The following is a 19,219-nucleotide window of genomic DNA, read 5'->3' as shown; positions in this document are numbered from 1 at the left end:
TAAGTTTATCAGACGTTCTATGCAGTATGTGGTTTTGCATTGTCTTGTGAAAAATGCATGGACGTCCCTGGAAAAGATGCAGTCTTGAAAGCAGCATATCCCAGTGTACTTTTTTGTTATAATTCTACATCACATACATATACTGACACAACCTCCATAACCTGACAGAACCTGACTTTTAGACTTGCTCCCGAGAACCGTCAGGCTTAGATCTGTAAATTTTTTTCTTCCAAAAAAAATATTAATCCAGTAAAGAAGTGGATGACACTTCTGGTCATGGTGAACATAAGGCTTGTGTTGTGTACAGTAAAGTTGTAAGTGGTATTAGTGAATATAGTAACTCTGTATTGTAGTAGAGAAGTGGGCGGAGCTTCTGGTCATGGTGAACATAAGGCTTGTGTTGTGTACAGTAAAGTTGTAAGTGGTATTAGTGAATATAGTAACTCTGTATTGTGGTAGAGAAGTGGGCGGAGCTTCTAGACATGGTGAACATAAGGCTTGTTTTGTGTACAGTAAAGTTTTTGTGAATTACTGTAACATTCTTTTTTTGCTCTTTTTTTCAGGCTACGATTGGAATAGACTTCCTATCAAAAACCATGTATCTGGAGGACAGAACGGTAAGGCTCATTGTTCATTGCTGTATCACAATACTCTAACAATACTGCACTGTGTGTTAATCAGTTGTCAGTAATACAATATCAATATTGTATCATATTGAGATATTTTACTTTGTAATACTGTATCGGTTTTTAAAAACACAGTACTGGTGTTTAAATATTATGTTAACTGTAAAGATTGGTGCCAGAAGTGGTTTACTGAGTGTTGTGTTTGAAGTTAGCCCAATAAATAGCAGTATTGTACTCTGTTATCAGATCCGACTGTTCTGATTGGATAAAAAGTAAACTTTTCTTTTATTCAGATATCATGATAATGTTTATTTTTATGCTTGTTTATGTTTACAGTATAACAATATATTACCATATATTGAATAGTAGCTCCTGTATTACGATACATATTGTATCGCCAAGTTCTTGCCAATACACAGCATTAATCATTATCTTTCACTCTCTGTAATGAAATGTGTAGTTAGTCAGTGTTTGTTAGGCACTAATTACATTGACAATACGCCCAGAAAAAAAAAATAAAAAAAATAAAATGAAGGTTTCGGAGTGGCCTAGTCAAAGTTTGTTTGAGATGCTGTGGATGATTTTAATCAGGTGGGTTATGCTGGAAATCCTCCAATGTGTCTGAATTAAAACAATTCTGTAAAGAAAAGTGGAACATAATTCCTCCACAGAGATGTGAAAGACTTGTTGCCAGGTGTCGGTAAAGCTTTATTTGCAGTTGGCCCTAATTATGTTGACAATACACTGTTCACAAAAATATATTTTGTATTACAATAACAATATGTATCACAATATTTGTCATATTGTCCAGGGATATGTTATGGTTTTGGCAGCACTGCATATGAAATAAATAAAACGTTACTTGTATAATCTATATATCTGGAGCTAAATTCAACATGCCACAGCAAAGTGTGCACCTGTATACTGTGTGTGTGTGTGTGTGTGTGTGTGCATGTGATCTCTGACTTTAGCGTTCTCTGTGGTGTGTGATCTGCAGGTGCGGTTGCAGTTGTGGGACACAGCGGGTCAGGAACGCTTCAGGAGCCTCATCCCCAGTTACATCCGAGACTCCACTGTCGCTGTGGTGGTTTATGACATCACAAGTGAGTGTTTATAAATATATACACAGATGCGCTATATGGACAAAAGTATTGGGTCACCTATCTATTCATTTCATTTGTTTCTTCTGAAATCAAGCGTTTTAAAAGGGTTTATCCTGATTTTGTTGGAGTAACTGTCTCTACCGGCCAGATATTGGAGCATTGCTGTGAAAATTTGATTATATTCATTGACAAATGTTAGCGACTCCTACCATTTTAGTGCTCTGTCCAGAGCTTTTTGATGTGAACTGGGGAGCAAAGATAGCCGCATTCACAATTTAAATTACTTTATGTACTGAAATGCCAAAAGTCATGGGACATGGTGTAAAAATTATGAATCATAAACTCTTACCACAGAGGGCAGCTTGGCTTTGGAACGCCCACACCTGTATAAGTTGTGAGGTGTTGTGCTCCAAATGGTTCAGCGGTCTAAAGCGCTGCCACTATGACCGGGAGACTGCTGGTTCTAATCCCGGTCATGTAACTTGCCATCGGCTGCCGGAGCCCTGAGAGAGCACACTTGGCCTTGCTCTCTCTGGGTGGGTAGATGGCGCTCTCTCCCCACATCACTTCTAAGGGTCTGACTTCACATGTATTGGAGGAGGCATGTACTAGTCTTCATCCTCTTGGTGTTGGAGCATTACTAGTAATGGTAGGAGTCCTAATATGTTGTTAGGTAATTGGCCTTGTAAATTGGGGAGTAAATAGGATAAAAAATATAAATAAATTTACAGAAAAGAAAATTGTGAGGTGGTATCTTTTGAGTGAAGCAGATTGAACACTGGTCAGTGTGCCCATGGTAAGGTCAGGTGAATTGTGGGAGTTGTAGTTAAATACTCATGTCATGTGTGTACAGGGAATTTGTGTACAGGGAAGACACCTTAAAAGAAACTAATATTACCATGTGAACAGACAAGAGACTCAAAATGCAGAAGACTCCGCCCACATATTCTTTAGGTTAGTGCAGTGCCAAAAGTCATGAGACACAACAGTTCCTGTCCCATGACTTTTGGCACATCACATTAGTGCTGCAGCAGCACATTGTCCAAGACAGTCATGGTGGCAATGTCATGCTATGACATAGAACATTATTGTAACCCTGTCCTTGTTTAATCATAAACTGTAGGCTTGTACATACACACACTCATCCCCAGAGAGCCAGTGCTTCTTCCTTTTATTAGATCAACAAAAAGATGACATGTTTATTGTCTTTAAATCCCATCATGGTCATCAGAGAGCGGAGCGTGCTGTGGTTTCATGGCGTAGTCGAGCGCGGTGGGGATGATAGGGTCTCTGTGGGGAGATGAATATTAAAGTATGATTTATAAACAGGCTGAAACAGCGTCAGTTTGACCTTGAGGCATCAAGGCCATTAAAGTGTCTCTGATCTGATGTGGGCTTTGATGTCAGATACTAAAGAGTCACTCTATGAACACGTAGCTCCTGCATTAAAAACGCTTTAAAGTTCTGAGAGTTAAAATGCTAAAGGGGTTGATTTAATCTGAATCTGTTTTGAAATGATAGAATGTAACGTAATAAATACAGTGTATATCTAAACATTTATGGATACCTATTCTAATGAATGCTGTATTCACCCACTTTAAACTACACATATTGTTGTTGACTAGGGGTGGGCGATATGGCCCTAAAATAATATCACGATATTTCATGGTATTATCGTGATAAAGATACTCTTGGTGATATGACAAAAAAATTAAAATACACTACTGCAACAAAACAAAACTTTGTTATTGTATATGATATGATATTGCACGCCTCAAACTGAGATTTAAAAAAAGTATGAGAATTTTATCAGATTTGTAATTTGATCCAGAATGTCATGATACTAAAAATAATACACTCCAAATATCTCCATATATCCAGGATTAAAGTAAAATAAATGATACTGGACAGATATATTGATATATAATGGGAAATGAAAACAGTGTGAATTTTTCTTTTACTAAAAACAGCAAAAAAGTAGAACCCTGATGTGATTATTAGGTGTGAATGGCACAATATTTCAGGGTATAATATCGTTCACGATATTCAAAAATGTTGAAGATATTATCGCGTGCGATACGATATGGCACACCCCTATTGTTGACACACAAATAAAGATAGATAGATCATGGAGCACTGTTCAATCCATTATCCGTAAATGTAAAAAGAGTATGGCACAACTGCAAACCTGCCAAGATAAATTCATCCACCTAAACTTACCCACCAAACAAGGAGAGCACTGATCAGAGATGCAGCCAGGAGGCCTATGGTGACTGGATGAAATGCAGAGATCCACAGCTCAGGTGGGGGAATCTGTTCACAGGACAACAATTAGTCGTGCACTGCACAAATGTGGTCTTAATGGAAGAGTGGCAAAAAGAAAACCATTGTTAAAAGAAAACCATAAATAGCCAGAAGCCATGTTAGGGACACAGCTAACATGTGGAACAAGGTTCTGTGGTCAGATGAGACCAAAAAACTATTTGGCCAAAATGCAAAACACTATGTGTGGCGGAGAATTAACACTGCACCTCACTCTGAACACACCATCCCTACTGTGAAACATGATGGTGGCAGCATCATGCTCTGGGGCTGCCTCTCTTTAGCAGGGACAGAGCTGGGAAGTTGGTCAGAGTTGATGGATGGATGGATGCAGCCAAATACAGGGCAATCCTGGTAGAAAATCTGGTGGAGGCTGAAGAAGACTTGCGACTCGGAAGGAGATTCACCTTCCAGCCGGACAATGACCGTAAACATAAAGCCAGGGCTACAATGGAATGGTTTAAAACAAAACATATTCATGTGTTAGAATGACCCAGTCAAAGTTCAGATCTAAATCCCAATCGAGAACATGTGGCAATATCTGAAAACGGCTGTTCACAAACAATCTCTACCTAATCTGACTGAGCTTGAGCTTAAGCACTTCAGTGTTTTATTTGTAAAAAATGTTTTGTATCATGAATAATTTTCTTTCCACTTCAAAATTGTGTTGGTCTTTCACATTAAATTCCAATGAAATATGTATGTTTGTGCTTGTAATGTGACAAAATATGGAAAAATTCAAGGGGTATGACTACTTTTGCAAGCCACTGTAGATAAACAGATAGATAGCTGAGTTGGTAGGTAGGTAGTTAGGTAGTAAGGTAGGTAGGTAGATACATAGATTGTTAATTTGCGGAGAAAAACTGACCAAACATTTATCTTTTATTAGCAAAGACAATTTTTTAAGTAAATGAATGAACATTTAACAAACACTGTGCTTTTTTAAAATTTATATCTATATTTTTGCTTGTTTTAAACTTTCTATGTGCAGATTTCTAGCTACAAATGAAAGCAATATAGGACCTTTTTTATGAACAGTAACCGTAAATATCATTAGTACATTTCTACATGTACTTGAGATGGACATTTATAGATCAATTCTGTCTCTCCCTTTTTTCTTTCTTGCTCTCTTTCAGATGTGAATTCGTTCCAGCAGACCTCCAAATGGATCGATGATGTCAGAACAGAGCGAGGGAGTGACGTCATCATCATGCTTGTGGGCAATAAAACAGATTTGGCTGATAAGAGGTTAGTAATGCTCTCAGCTCCTCTCGCTGCTGAATTGTGGGTGCTGGATTAGGAGAGCTCTGGGTGCAGCTGTGTAATGTGTGGATCTGGGGCAGAGCTCATATGGATATAAACACCCAGCCGAGGAGAGGAGCGTACTGCAGCAGTGATGATGTCATCAGCAGCAGCGTGAGAGCAGTGCTACTACTACTGATCATCTGATCTGTTCCTTCTGTAGATCCTCATCCACCAGTGGTGGACTGTAACAAAGTAAATGTAATTTCATACAATACTTAGATAGTTTTTATCTATTTCTGTAGTAAAGTATTTTCACTTTTATTTTCACACTCTTTTGCATTTACACTCAAATATCTAATTTTATCACTCCACAGAATTATGCAGAATCTAAAAAAATGTAAAAGTTACATATATAAAAAAAAGATGAACATTAAAGATCATCCATCAGGACTTTAGGCCAATGTATGTGTCTATGTCAAATCTACACTGTCCTACAGTGTAACTGGATATGCACCTCCCCAGATATGCAACTATTAGGGCTGTCAACAATAAAGCATTAATTAATCGATTAAGTGTGTAATTAATTTGGAATCAGTAACACAGTATTATTTTTAATGCAATTAATTACAGCTCTAAATAAACATAATCAAAACAGAAAGATAACACGTGTAGGGATAGCACAAAACAAGAATAAACAAGACTAAAATTACTAAATTACAAAGCTCAGAACATAGATTAAACAAAACTAAGAAAAAAAGGAACAGAAAAAACTGGATAAACCAAACAAACCTGACATGAGAACAAGCAGCTGACAAGGAACATGAAGCGAACACACAACAAACATAGCAAACTCGACCAGGAACACTCAAACAAAAGGGCTTATATACACAAAGAGGATGAGGAACACCTGGGGCTAGAAATCACGTGGGCGGGGTTGCAAACAAGGCAGGGGGCAGGGTTAAAAACGAGACAGGAGGGATTACAGATGACAGGGCGGGGCTCAGGTGAAGACAAGACTAAAAACAAAACAGCCATAAGGAGGAAAACAAAACAAGAGAACAAAAGACTGGAACAGAAAGCACCAAAAAAAAGAAAAACACAAAAACACGTCCCACGTGCAGATTTTTTTTTCTTTTCTGGAGCGGTTTGCTTGTGGTGAGAACATGATCTAGTCTCTATCTGACCCCGCTTTTAAATTGAGCTAAACTGCTGATAAGGTGCAGTTTAATCTGATATAGTAGCCAGATAATATACTGCTATGAGCAAACGCTGTCTCTGCTGCTCCATGCTGTTTACACACTGAGCGTGTTATGTGCAGCATTCCTTCTCACAGCCATGCAACTCACCTCTGCTGCACGTCCCATTAACCCTCCTGTCTATGTTCATTTGTCAGGTACAGCAGTGATGTTCCTGGGTCAGTTTGACCCGGTGCATATTTAATTATCCAGAAGATGTTTGAAACCAAAAAATCTAAACAGCAGCGTGAATATTTAATTACTAACTCCATTACTAATTATTCTATCAATATTTAGTGCAATCGTGTTCCTTACCTCTAACAGGTAATGCTTCAATAAGGATAATTCACTCATTTTTCATCAAAAATATACATGTTCAAACACAATAGTTTTATATTACATTGAAACATAATATTGCAGCTTTGTATTAGTTTTTTATTTAGCATATTTTCTTTTTTTTGCATGATTTTTCCCCATTTTCATATTATATGTTGATTGCACAAATAAAGGCAAGCAAAAAGTATTTTAAACTATATTTCCTAGATCTTCAAATTTTAAAATGTGTTAATTTTTTAGCGTTCTCTGTTAAAGCAGCTTCACACTGCACAGATATACACGCTGGAACATTTTGGTGACTGGGATTCAAACCATCTCCCAATCATAGTGGCAGTGCTTAGCCAGCTGGACCACTCTGTGCCGAACATCATAGTTTTTTAATTGTTGAACATACAATATCTACCCAGTATTAACATACCCTTCAACACTGTGTAACTCAGAGACTGAATTAAACCAGTGATCTCTCAAATTCTAAAATGCAGCCAAAGGAATTTTAAAATTAAAAATTACACATCCAGTTTTATTATTTTTATTGTTGTGTCATTTCTATAATCTCTGGCCACATTAATGATTAGTTGTTGGACCAGGAGGGGTAAAACTTGTCCCATCTGGGTTGTACACTGCATATGGGGTCTAGATGGGTCCCACCTGAAACCCACCCAGCCAGCGTTTCACCCATCTGAGCCCTATATGAGATCAGTTGGCTTCAAAACATCTTAACAGCGAATGATCCACTCTTAAATGCAGTCTATGCTTTTGCAGCATAGTGTCCACATATAAACTGTACGTTCTGGGGTCAATAAAACCTCAGAATGTATATAAAGTAGTGTAGTTGATTTTTGAGAGAAATAGAGGAAATAGAGTAGAGCTTTTCTGAGGGAGGTACAAGGCCAGGTCTTCAGGGAGATAACCGATGGTTATTAACTATAATCAGTGTTTCTCATCTCGTTTATGCAGCATCTGTAGTCTGCTCTTAACCGTGAGCCGACGCCTCCAGCTCCGAGCTCCTGCTCCTGCTTACTGATAATGAGCTGTGGGCCTGAATTCATTACCAGCATTCCCGAAATTAGGAAAGATCAAGGCTAAATGAGCCCGGTCTGTTTCTGCTCACATTACCCATAGAGATTTACAGTAATGATCAGGTGTGTGTGTGTGTGTGTGTGTGTGTGTGAAACAAGTTTTATTGATCAGGAAAAATAATGGAAAATTAGAGAAAAGCCATTAATTTAATATATATATATATTACAAAAACTCACTTAACTTACTTAAGTTATAAATCTACTATACAGTATGTCCAAATACTTGTGGACACGCTTTTGAATGAATTTGCCATTCAGTAACTTTAATCATGTTTTGCACATTGTTGACACAGATGTGCAAATGCCCCTGTAGAATTAGAGGTATAGTAGTACTTTCTAATCTTTGATTAATTTTCGATTATAATCGGTGCCCCTTCCCCCAACTAAAAATCAAACTACAGATGATAAAAAATTATTAAAAAGTAGGTTGACCTGTAAAAAAGACAATTACACGTTTTGGTTTGTGAGGACTAATTGAGTGAATCAGTGATTTAAAACGTTGTTTTCAAGCTCAGGCATTCATATCTGTCACGTCTGGTGCTGTTAGCTCCTCTGTCCCTTCCACACCAAGCTCTAACGGAGGTTCTCAGGTTAACAACTACACTATCCAGAATGCACCACCCGCTGACATCACGCACTCACCTGATCATGTGACACCTCACCTGCTTCCTCCTGGAAGTCCCGAATACTGATTACTGGCACTATAAAGGTGCACGCCAAACAGACTACCACGCCGCGTATTGTAGGTTATCCTCGTACAAAGCGTTACTTATCTCTTGTCTCAGTTTACTTTGTGTATGACCTTGCTTTTTTGTTTCTCGACGCCGATTCTTGCCTCTATCTTTGATATTGGATTGTTTGTGTATGACCTGGACTGTACTTTCACCACCGCCTCTTGGATTATCTCTGATACTGGATTGTTTGTGTATGAACTCTGGACTGTCTCTCGTTTATGGTATGGTTTTGTCTTCATTGCTCTGTCTACTGGTGATCAACCTTATTTCTGTATCGACCCTGATTACATCTGTTTATTATTATAATAATAATAATACTGATAATAATAACTGATAAATTTGTTTTTATCAGTATCTGCGCTTGTCTGCTATTCTGTTCTGACCATGACAATATCACACGCTCGCCTCCGAGAAACTCACACACACGGACACTGGAGTGATTTCAGAATGCGAAAAATTTACTGAAAATTGAAAAATAATACACTAAATGAGTCACAGAAGAAACTTTGAAGGAGAGTTTATTATTATTGTCCTCCACATTTATTCACGGATCCTCACTGGAAAATGATGATGCTGCAGTTTTTAGAAGCTGTACGATTTATTTCTAGCTAAATATATGCTTTATCACACCGGGTGTTTGTGTTGAAAGTGCTGGAGCAGTGCTGGAACTGAAATAATTAGAAAATATGAGCATGTTAGTCTGTGGGAGGAGCCAGTAACCAAGGTAAGACAGATAAACACTTCATAAATGAGGAGCATTTTCAGATATTTTAGATTAAAAATATAAAATGTGTAATGCCAGTGGAAGAACTATGTTTTCTGGAATGATGGAGCTCCATCCAACATTTTTGGATGGGATACGTTAAGTAGTTTTGTCTCATCAGGCATGTCATCAGTCAGCGATCTCTCACCAAGAAGTGCACTACCTAAATGTAGACCCTGTGAGGCAGTTTGGGAAGCACTTGATTTGATTTAGTTTTGATTTCTGTCTTTCAGGTTAATTGTTAGCAGTAGCTTTAAATAAAATACACTTTATTGAGGTCTAATTCAGTAAATCTGATGCGTCTGATTTTCCAGGGTGGCAGGATCAATAGTAAGGTATGTCTGATTCATTACAGGCTCAGTTCAGCGCTAAGAGAACGATTCAGGTTTGAGTTAGACAGTGAATCATTGAATGGTTGGGGGTATTGGGGGGACTTAGGCGAGATGGTGATGCTGATTGGTTTAGGCACACAGGCAGAAAACAAGCTAGCACCTGTCACAGGCACCCGGCGCAAATATTGGCAGGTCGACGTTTCTATACACACACACACATAAGCACACACAATCTGCACACACACACATACACACAACCTGCACACACACAAAACCTATAGACAACCTGCACACACACACACAACCCACACACACACACACACAACCCACACACATACTTATACACTCACAACTTATATACACACACAAATACAAAACCTATACACACATACACATACCTAAACCCACACAAAGAAAACACACACACACATGACAGTAGATGGTGGGTCGGGCTCTCTTTCCACATGGAAAAGAAATATGGGTAACACTTCATAATAACATTCAGCTATAAAATATTTTTAAGTTTTTAATTTAGAATTAACTAAACATGAATTAATCACATACTCATATCTATAAATCACAGATTAATATATTAGTAATGCTTTACAAGAAACATACAAGTTATTAATTTATTCTTAACAAATGATCAACAAATGATGAATAGGTCAGGAATTCAGTTATTATATATCAGTTACATACTTACAATAATAATAATTCATATGTTAATAGGATATTTACAAAGGAATTTAATGTTAAGGCTTTTTTTAGCCAAAATTTCTTCACGAATAAAGATCTATAAACTTTGACCTTATAATTTACTTATCATAACTAACAAGTACGAAACAGTAATTTACCCAACAGCCCTGTATGTTCTCTGGGATCTGTTACACTAATAAGTGTATTAGTAGGTGAGTAATACATATCTAAAAATGTATGTAAATCATTTATAAACTATACTCCTTTTGTTAAATGATTTATAAATGAATTGTTCAACATTTAAAAAAACATTTTGCAGGCCCTAATCTAAAGTATAAACTATTCTCTATATATAAATATCTGAAAATGCACGTAAAGCATTTATAAACTATACTTCTTTTGTTAAATCATTAATAAATTAATTGTTAACATTTATAAGACATTTTGCAGTCCCTAATCTAAAGCGTAAACTATATTGTATATTCAGAATATACAAATACAAAAATGCCTGTATATCATTTAATAAAACAGTAAAGTCTTTTGAAGTCACAACAATTTGTTTTTAGTGTTCAAAGAAGTTTTTAAAGTTTTTTTATATATTTATATATATTTGTATATGTACATGTACATGTACATGAAGAGCTGATGTGAGAGGTGAAGGATCTTATAGAAAAGAAAGAGGTCCAGAAAGCAATAGAACTGCTTCAGAGGCAGAGAATGAAAGAAGTGACAGAATCTTGGACTGGACTGAAGCAAGTGATGAATGGAAGGAGAAGGAAAAGAAGATGGAGCTGGAAATAGAACAGCTAAAGAAGGAAGGAGAGAAGCTGAAAACAAGGAAGAAGAAAGATGAAAAGCTGATGAGAGAGGTGAATGAGCTCAAGAAAATAAGAGAGGCCTGCATGAAAGAGAACAATGAATGGAGAGAAAAGATGGAGATGATGATGAAAAAATGAGAAAAGGAGAAGAATGAGAAGCAAAAGAAGGAGATGGAAAAGAAGAAGAAGGAGCAGAAAGAGGGGAGGAGAGAGAGATGGAGGAGATGGTGCAGAAGATGGAAGCACTAACTCTTGACGAGAAAAACGAGTGGCAAAGGATTAGCCTGAAGATGAGGAGAAGAAGAAGAGTTCCATTAAATACTCTTTTCTGATTTTCACTTTTTTTTATCTTTCTTTTAAGATTTCAATAATGACACATCATAAATACAATAAATACAATACAATGATTTTACAAGAGAAAATCAGACAATGATTAAAGTATAGCACTTACAGTGCCATGAGATAGTATTTGCATTTTACAGATTATCAAACAAAGGTTAATATCAGAGAAATATAACTTAATTAAATACAAAATGTATTTTTTAAACAATTATACGGTGTGTAAGATAGCAACGAGCATCGCAACACACCTTGTACACAGGATACACAATAGGGCCCTAAATCATTTTGTAGAGATTCTGTTTACATATTAGTTATTATAATGTATAATATGTATGTAACTGATGTTTAACATCTGAATTTCTTGATGTATTTAAGGTTTGTTAATCATTTGTTAGAAATGAAATAGGAACCTTTATGTGGCTTGTAAAGCATTGCTAAAAATTTAATTCATGACTTAAAGCTTTGAGTACATAATGAATTCATCATTAATTAAATATTAATTAAAAATGTATACATGTTATAATGACTAACATTATAATAAAGTGTTACCGAAATATGTTTAAATTATTAATTTATCTATTTTCATAAAAAATATCAAGCTTTCCACTCTGTAATTTTGGGATAACCCCGCCCCTTTAAGAAAATAAACTTTGACATCATCAGTGACATCACAACATTCATACTGCATGAGCAGCAATTAATAATATTAATTTCCCTTCATATTTTCTCTATACTGAGCTTAAAATTTAAATGTATGTTTGAAACAGAACAAGTACAGTTACATTAACAATATGCCTGCAGCTCTAGATCAGCCATGTTTTCATCAAATGCCAATTTATTACTAAAATTGTTTATCCTGTTCATCCTGTCATTGTCCATTTTGTCGTGCAGCTTGTTATAACAGGATGAACAAATGCATGACAGGAAGAAAAGCGATTAACGTTTAAGTTTTTAAATTTTGAGGGTGTAAAGGATCAGTATTCTGATAATCACCACATTAGATTAAAGAACAATAATTATTTGGGCTTTTTCATACATTTTCAAATGTATTTTATAAAAAAACTGTACTTAAATTTATTTTTCATGTGGGTTGTCTGGCCTGTGGTGCTGGGTTACGTTAGCGCTACGCTAACCAGCTTCATTATCATCCTATTATTGTCCTCCAGCAGCCACCTACACCTGCCACATTCCATCACAGTTGTCTGGGAAACGAACCCGGCGCCACATTCATATTCCGGCGCACCGCGGAGTCCGTCGCTGAGGCCGGCGGAGCGGTTCTGATGAAGCGATTCATTATAAACACAGGGCCGCTCTGACTGGCGGAGTGAAGCGTCAGGCTCATTGTGGGATGTAATGGCCTGGAGTTACAGTTATTCAGTGCGGCTCGTGTCAGTCTGTCACGGGTTCCACCGGTTCTGGTTCTGCTTTTAGTGATGAAATTGCTTTCTCTTTATTGGACGAGTGATAAAAGCGTGAGGAATGTTATAGCAGGGCTGTGCTGCTCACTGAAGAGTCTGCAATACACTTCTTTTATTCTATCAAACTGACTGGAATATCATACTAATGCTGCTTCTAGCGCTTCTAGATTTCAGGATCAGGATACTGAAGGTACTACAGTTACTAGAGTATCTAGAATGCAATCCAATACAGTTACAGTGAACAGTGAGCCTTTCTGGAGTTTGATGTGGACAAAGAATGTTTTACACTGCCTGGCCACCTAAAAGTCCGCAACTGGTTTTGGCCTGGATAAGCAAATAATCTATTTGGCTTTGCTGCAGTTGGTCTGCAGGTCTAGGTTCAGCAACAGTATGTACTGAAAGAATGAGGTCAGCTGACTACCTGAATATACTGAATATAGACCAGGTTATTCCATCAATTATTTTTTTTTTTCCCTGATGATACACACCGCCATATTCCAAGATAACAATGTCAGGATTCATGGTGCTGGAATTGTGAAAGAGTGATTCAGGGAGCATGAGATCATCATTTTCACACATGGAGTCCAGACCTTAACCTCATTGAGAATCTTTGGGATGTGCTGGATGGAGAAGACTTTGTGCAGCAGTCAGACTCTACCACCATCAATGCTGCTGTAAGATCTTGGTGAGAAATTAATGCAACACTGGATTAAAAAATAAATCTTGTGACACTGCAGAAGCTTATTGAAACAATGCAACAGCGAATGTGTGCCGCAATCAAAGCTAATGGCAGTCCCACCAAATATTAGAGTATGTGACCTTTTTTTTGGTGGCGACTTTTTATAGTATATTATGTAATTTGCTGTGCTTACGACAGTTTCTTGCCCACTTTGCACATTTTGACTGGATTTTTTCAGTCAGCTTTATGAGGTAGAATCTCCTGGAATTCAGGTTTTCAGTTAACAGCTGTGCTGAACTCGTCAAGAGTTAATTACTCGAATTTCTTGCCTTTTAATGTGTTTGAGAGCATCAGTTGTAAAGTTGTGAAGAGGTAGAGTTGATATACAGTGAATAACCCTATTTGAGTAATGTTCTAATACATATTATGGCAAGAAATACTCAACTAAGTTAAAAAAGATTGAAATTAAAGGTCAAGAAAAAAGAGTCAGTCACTCTTTTTCAATTTCACAATTTTCAAGAACTTTAAAAGGATCCTCTGTGCAGTTACAACAACCATCAAACACGTTAAGATAAGATAAAAAATAACAGTAAAATGAGTGCATAAGATTTACTCTACCCCACTGTCATGAGCTGGGGGTGAGAAGCATTGTCCATGATGGCAAGCAGCTAATTGTGAGTTCGTTTTTCAGCCACAACATTCAGAGTATACAGTTTGACTCCTGCAACGAAGCCAGCCTTCATTAGAGTATGTTTGGTTTGTTTAACACTTTTAATTTTATTACATGATTCCTTATGTGTTCCTTTATAGTTTGGATGACTTTAGTATTCATTTACAATGTAGGAAAAATTCAATAATAAAAATATTAAATGAGAAGATGTGTCCAAACTTTTGAGATAGCATCACACCTAACCCTCTTCAACACTGCAAAGGCTGACTGTGTCTGTTAACACTGTCGCACTAACCCAGCTGTTAGAGTTCAGCTTTTACCATTATAAAAACTACAACTATATATAGCTGAATCCATACAATAAATACACTTATTAACATTTGGACATGTTTAGTATTATAATAATATTAATAACAATAAAAATAATTATAATAATAAGTTGTATAAGCTTCAGGTCTGTAGATTAGAATGGGTCTGTGTTCAGGTGAGCTCAGACTGTTGCCATGGTGCTGGCATCTCTCCAGGGTGAGCGGGTTTTCAGGGCTGTGTGGAGTATAGAGTGATGAGTGGTGACAGCTCTGTGTTTATGAGGATGGATGGGTATATGTACTGTGCTGTATATACAGTATCTGCAGTAAAAAAAATAGACCTGCACTGCTGGATACAGATACACACCACACCTGTTTAGGCTTCTGCATCCTAGCTGTAAGAGTTAGTTTTTTTGGTGCCAAAAAACGAATATTGTTGAAATTGGGTACAATGGCACTTTAACAACCCAATGTTACGTTTATAAGGTTTGCAACCAGGGCCCTATCTTTTCTGAACACACAGCTCTAGTGTGCTATTCCAACAGGACAATGCTCATCCACACACTTCCGCTATCTAAAGCTTTTGCCTGGAAGACACTATGAAGATGCTATACCATGTCCAGCTGCCTCTCCAGATCTATCCCTGATTAAAAATGTGTGGAATGCTATTGAAAACGGTATCAAAACTCCCTACACCCCTACCGCAAAATCTGCAGAAAGAGTGTGAGAAAATTGAAGCTGCACAAGGACATGGGATGGATTATCACAGGACTCCATTAGGAACCTCTATAACTTGAGAGTGCATAGATGTCTAGGATGTTGCGCTGTGCATGTGTTTAAAGGAAATATATGCAAAACTTACTTTTTGAATGCTTTTGTATTTTCAATTAACTGCCCCTATAAACAGTTCAAGCTCGAAAAAAAAATCCATTGATTCGTTTCCTGGTAATCAGTTAAAAAGTTTGGTGTCAGGAGTCATTTACTTCTTTGAGCCATTGAGATGCCCCTCCCTTATTGTGACATCATAATAAAAAACGTAAAACTACATAGAACCACCCTGGCAACACTAGGGATTATACTCTGATTATAAAAAAATGTAGACTCCAAATGTTTATTGTCGACTAATCGTTAATTATTAGCACTACACAAATTACTGGGGACCAAAACACAACATTATGGTTAACACACAACTCGGCCTGCGTCTCCAAAAGTTCCCAATTACAACAGATTTCACATTTCCTCACCAAACATCAGCACCTTCCACATTCAAAGGACAATGTTCTGAACATTTAAAGGGCATTTAAATCCCATGTTCAGCTGTTTCTATCTTTTTTTAACCAATTGTGAAAACTAGAAACAGAAGCCGAACCCACAGCCAGCAGAGAGGGAGGATATGGCAGAAATATTCGTTGACTAATTGATTAATTAAAAAAATAATCGACAAATTAGTTGACTACTAAAATAATCATTAGTTGCATCCATAGGCTCCACCCCTCTCCCATCAAACCACACCAGAGCCCCACCCACTATATCAGTTGAAGGTCCACTATTTCATCTGATGGTTGAGAACTTCAGACAGTAGACAGCAGGGTAAGCCAGCAGACTTCGTCTGAAGAAGGGATCTATGGCAAGACAGGGAGGGTCTGTGGCAAGTGAGCAAGGGATTAAGGAAGATGTAAGCACTTTCAAATAAAGAGTTTTGTTTTTGTACTGCAGTTAGGCATGAACTAGCTTCAGTGTTCATGTTTAGCCATTTAGCACAAGCTAACACTAACCTGTGGTAAATGCTAAGAGTAAAGATGGTGTGGCCAGCAACATTTTATTCGTGCAAAAGTGACAGAGCCCTTAAATGTCTCTTTCTGAAAGGGATTGAAACTGATAAGAATAGAGCTGGTGAGAGTGATTTTGTGCAAAGATTTTGTAAAAACAGGTATAATATCTTCATTTTAATTATTTTAATGTTTCTTGTAACTTTTATCTTCCTTCTGAATTGCAACCATGAGATTAAGTGTATATATTTTCCCATAAAAAAATCAGAACAATCGAATTGTTTTTCATATTGCATGACTGAAAAGTAAGAAGAGGATTGTTTAAAAGTGTATATTTTTATTACATTAATGTGTGTGTGTGTGTCTTTGGGTATATGGATGTGGGTAGATAAGCTGTGTAATATCAGCGTTTCTGTGTGGAGGAAGTTGTTTCTCCTGCAGGAACAGATGGTGCCGTTCTGTTCCAGATTCTCTGTTTGATGCCAGCAGAGATTACCTTTTCTTAGTGGCCTTGAACCAGAGACAGAGAGAGAGAGAGTGAGAGAGTTAGAAGAGCAGTCATGTAAAATGGCTACCACAGTCCTCCTCCACTGTGATGGATAGCACTTCACGTTAGCATGATGTTGGGTGACGGCTTTAGTCAGCACTAGTCTGGATCATTTTACCTATCCTTATCTAGTGGTTGTGATAAATTACTTACTTACTAACAGTACCTAATATTAGCTGAAGCTCAGTGCTAACCTTTTTGGTAGAAAATAAGAAGCTCAGCATCTGTCTTGTAGTCCTTCTGGGCTCCAAGCTCTAAGTTTCCATCTATTGTGGACCTATTGCCAGTATTTACTCGTGTTTTACTCCACCTCTCATGGAGCTATTGAGAAAGAGTCCAAGGCAGCAAAATGCTGTGTTAACCTGCTTTTGGGTTTCATACCTGGCAACCTAGGTTTGTGAATAGGACTAGGGAACAGGCACTCTGTAACAAATAATCTAAATAAGAACATACTGGCTGAAACTCTGCTTTAAAAAGATGCCAGAGCGTAAATTTAGCATGTTTTCTTATTATCTGATCTCACATCCACATTGTTTTATCAGTTAATACAGAAAATATAATGCATATTGTTCTTTTAACCCTGTGATTTTAAAATGATGTGCTTTTTGTAGGCAAGCAGTAGAGGACAAGTCTGAGTACTGTCAGATCACAATGTTTTACAGGTAGCATACTCTGTGTAGTGAAATGAAGGCAGGCAGACAAAGTCAGGTCGCCCAGCGGACTAAAATGGCGTGAGCTGCTGCTGGGAGCTGCAGTTTGAGATGGCGCAGTATGAAATATTGATGATGGCTACATGGCATGCGGACGCTTTCCTTCACCAGGGCAGACAGGAGGTCTGAGCTGACGTTTCCCACCATCAGCACTTTCCTCTCCTCTGAACTTCAGCCCTGAAGTCTTATCTCTCGTTCATTCCGAGATTTCAAACACTTTCACTTTCACCTTAGAGGGAGGAGTCCAGCACCAAAGGCTTGTTAATGGATGAGAACATGTCAAGCTCCTGTAGAAGCCACAGGGCTTTAAGGCTTTAGAGTTCAGACTGAAGGCAAATCAGATTTGTTACTTTATTTTATTTTTTATTTTTCTTTTTTTTTTACTATCCCATTTTCTCCCCAGTTTAAGAGGCCAAATACTCAACCCACTTATTAGGATTCCCCCTATCACTAGTGATGCCCCAACACCAGGAGGGTGAAGACTATCACATGCCTCCTCTGATACATAGTAAGTCAGCCACCATCTCTTTTCAAACTGCTGCTGATACTGCATTGCTTAGTAGCATCTCGGGGGATACATCAGCTCACAGACGCCTTGTGCTGATCGACATCACCCTTTGGAGTGATGTGGGGCGAGGGCTGCATCTACCCATCCAGAGAGAGCAAGGCCAATTGTGCTCTCTCAGGGCTCCGGCAGCTGATGGCAAGCTGCATGACTGGGATTCAAACCAGCAATCTCCCAATCATTATGGCAGAGCTTAGCCCGCTAAACCACTTGGAGCCAGAATAGTTCTTTCAGTCAGATCTGTTGGAATGACTATCTGCACTATTTTATTTGCAAGGATCAAGATGGAATATATCTACATGGGTTGCTGTGGTAACAAGGTTGCTGGTAAAATCCTAATTGAGTGTCCAGACTGAGACACATCTGTACAAATCTGATTGTAATCACATTTCAAACCACCTTTAAACTTTCTATCTATCTTTCTATCTATCCACAATAGGGGTGTGCCATATTATATCACACACAATAATATCAGCAACATTTTTTTCTATTGTTATTGCAAAAATCGCAAAAAAAAAAAAATAAAATATCATAATATTATTTTAGGGCCATATGGGCCATCAGGGTGATTATTTTTGCTGTTTGTAGCAAAAGGAAAATTCACACTGTTCTCATTTCCTATTAAATAATATCTATTAAAGACAGAGATGTATATCTGTCCAGTATAATTTATTTTACTTCAATCTTGGACATATGGAGTGCATTTTTTTCATTATTGTAATCATGACATGTTGGATCATTGACTTCTTTTACAAGCTGGTGAAAATCGTATCATATCTTATTCAAAAATATCTCCAAATAATTATAATAATTAAAATTCAATTTGTTGGAGTTTTCTTTTTATTCAATGTTTTGTCACATCGCCATGAATATCGTTAATTGCAAATACACCCTGAGATACTGTGATATTATTTTACCCCTA

The 19,219-nt window shown here is 37.4% G+C and overlaps 1 protein-coding gene across 1 annotated transcript in view; it reads left to right on the top strand.

The window, feature by feature from the left end:
• Window positions 1-19,219, top strand: part of rab6ba (RAB6B, member RAS oncogene family a) — a 152,549-nt gene that overhangs the window by 106,167 nt on the left and 27,163 nt on the right. The window contains exons 3-5 of the mRNA XM_007253667.4: window positions 564-617; window positions 1,624-1,729; window positions 5,188-5,299. Coding sequence (XP_007253729.3) covers window positions 564-617; window positions 1,624-1,729; window positions 5,188-5,299 — 272 coding nt within the window. The remainder of the gene's footprint in view (window positions 1-563; window positions 618-1,623; window positions 1,730-5,187; window positions 5,300-19,219) is intronic.

The sequence above is a fragment of the Astyanax mexicanus genome, chromosome 5, assembly GCF_023375975.1.
Source record: "Astyanax mexicanus isolate ESR-SI-001 chromosome 5, AstMex3_surface, whole genome shotgun sequence".
NCBI lineage: Eukaryota > Metazoa > Chordata > Actinopteri > Characiformes > Acestrorhamphidae > Astyanax > Astyanax mexicanus.
The sequence above is the reverse complement of the archived record's forward strand: the minus strand, read 5'-3'. Positions and strand labels throughout refer to the sequence as shown.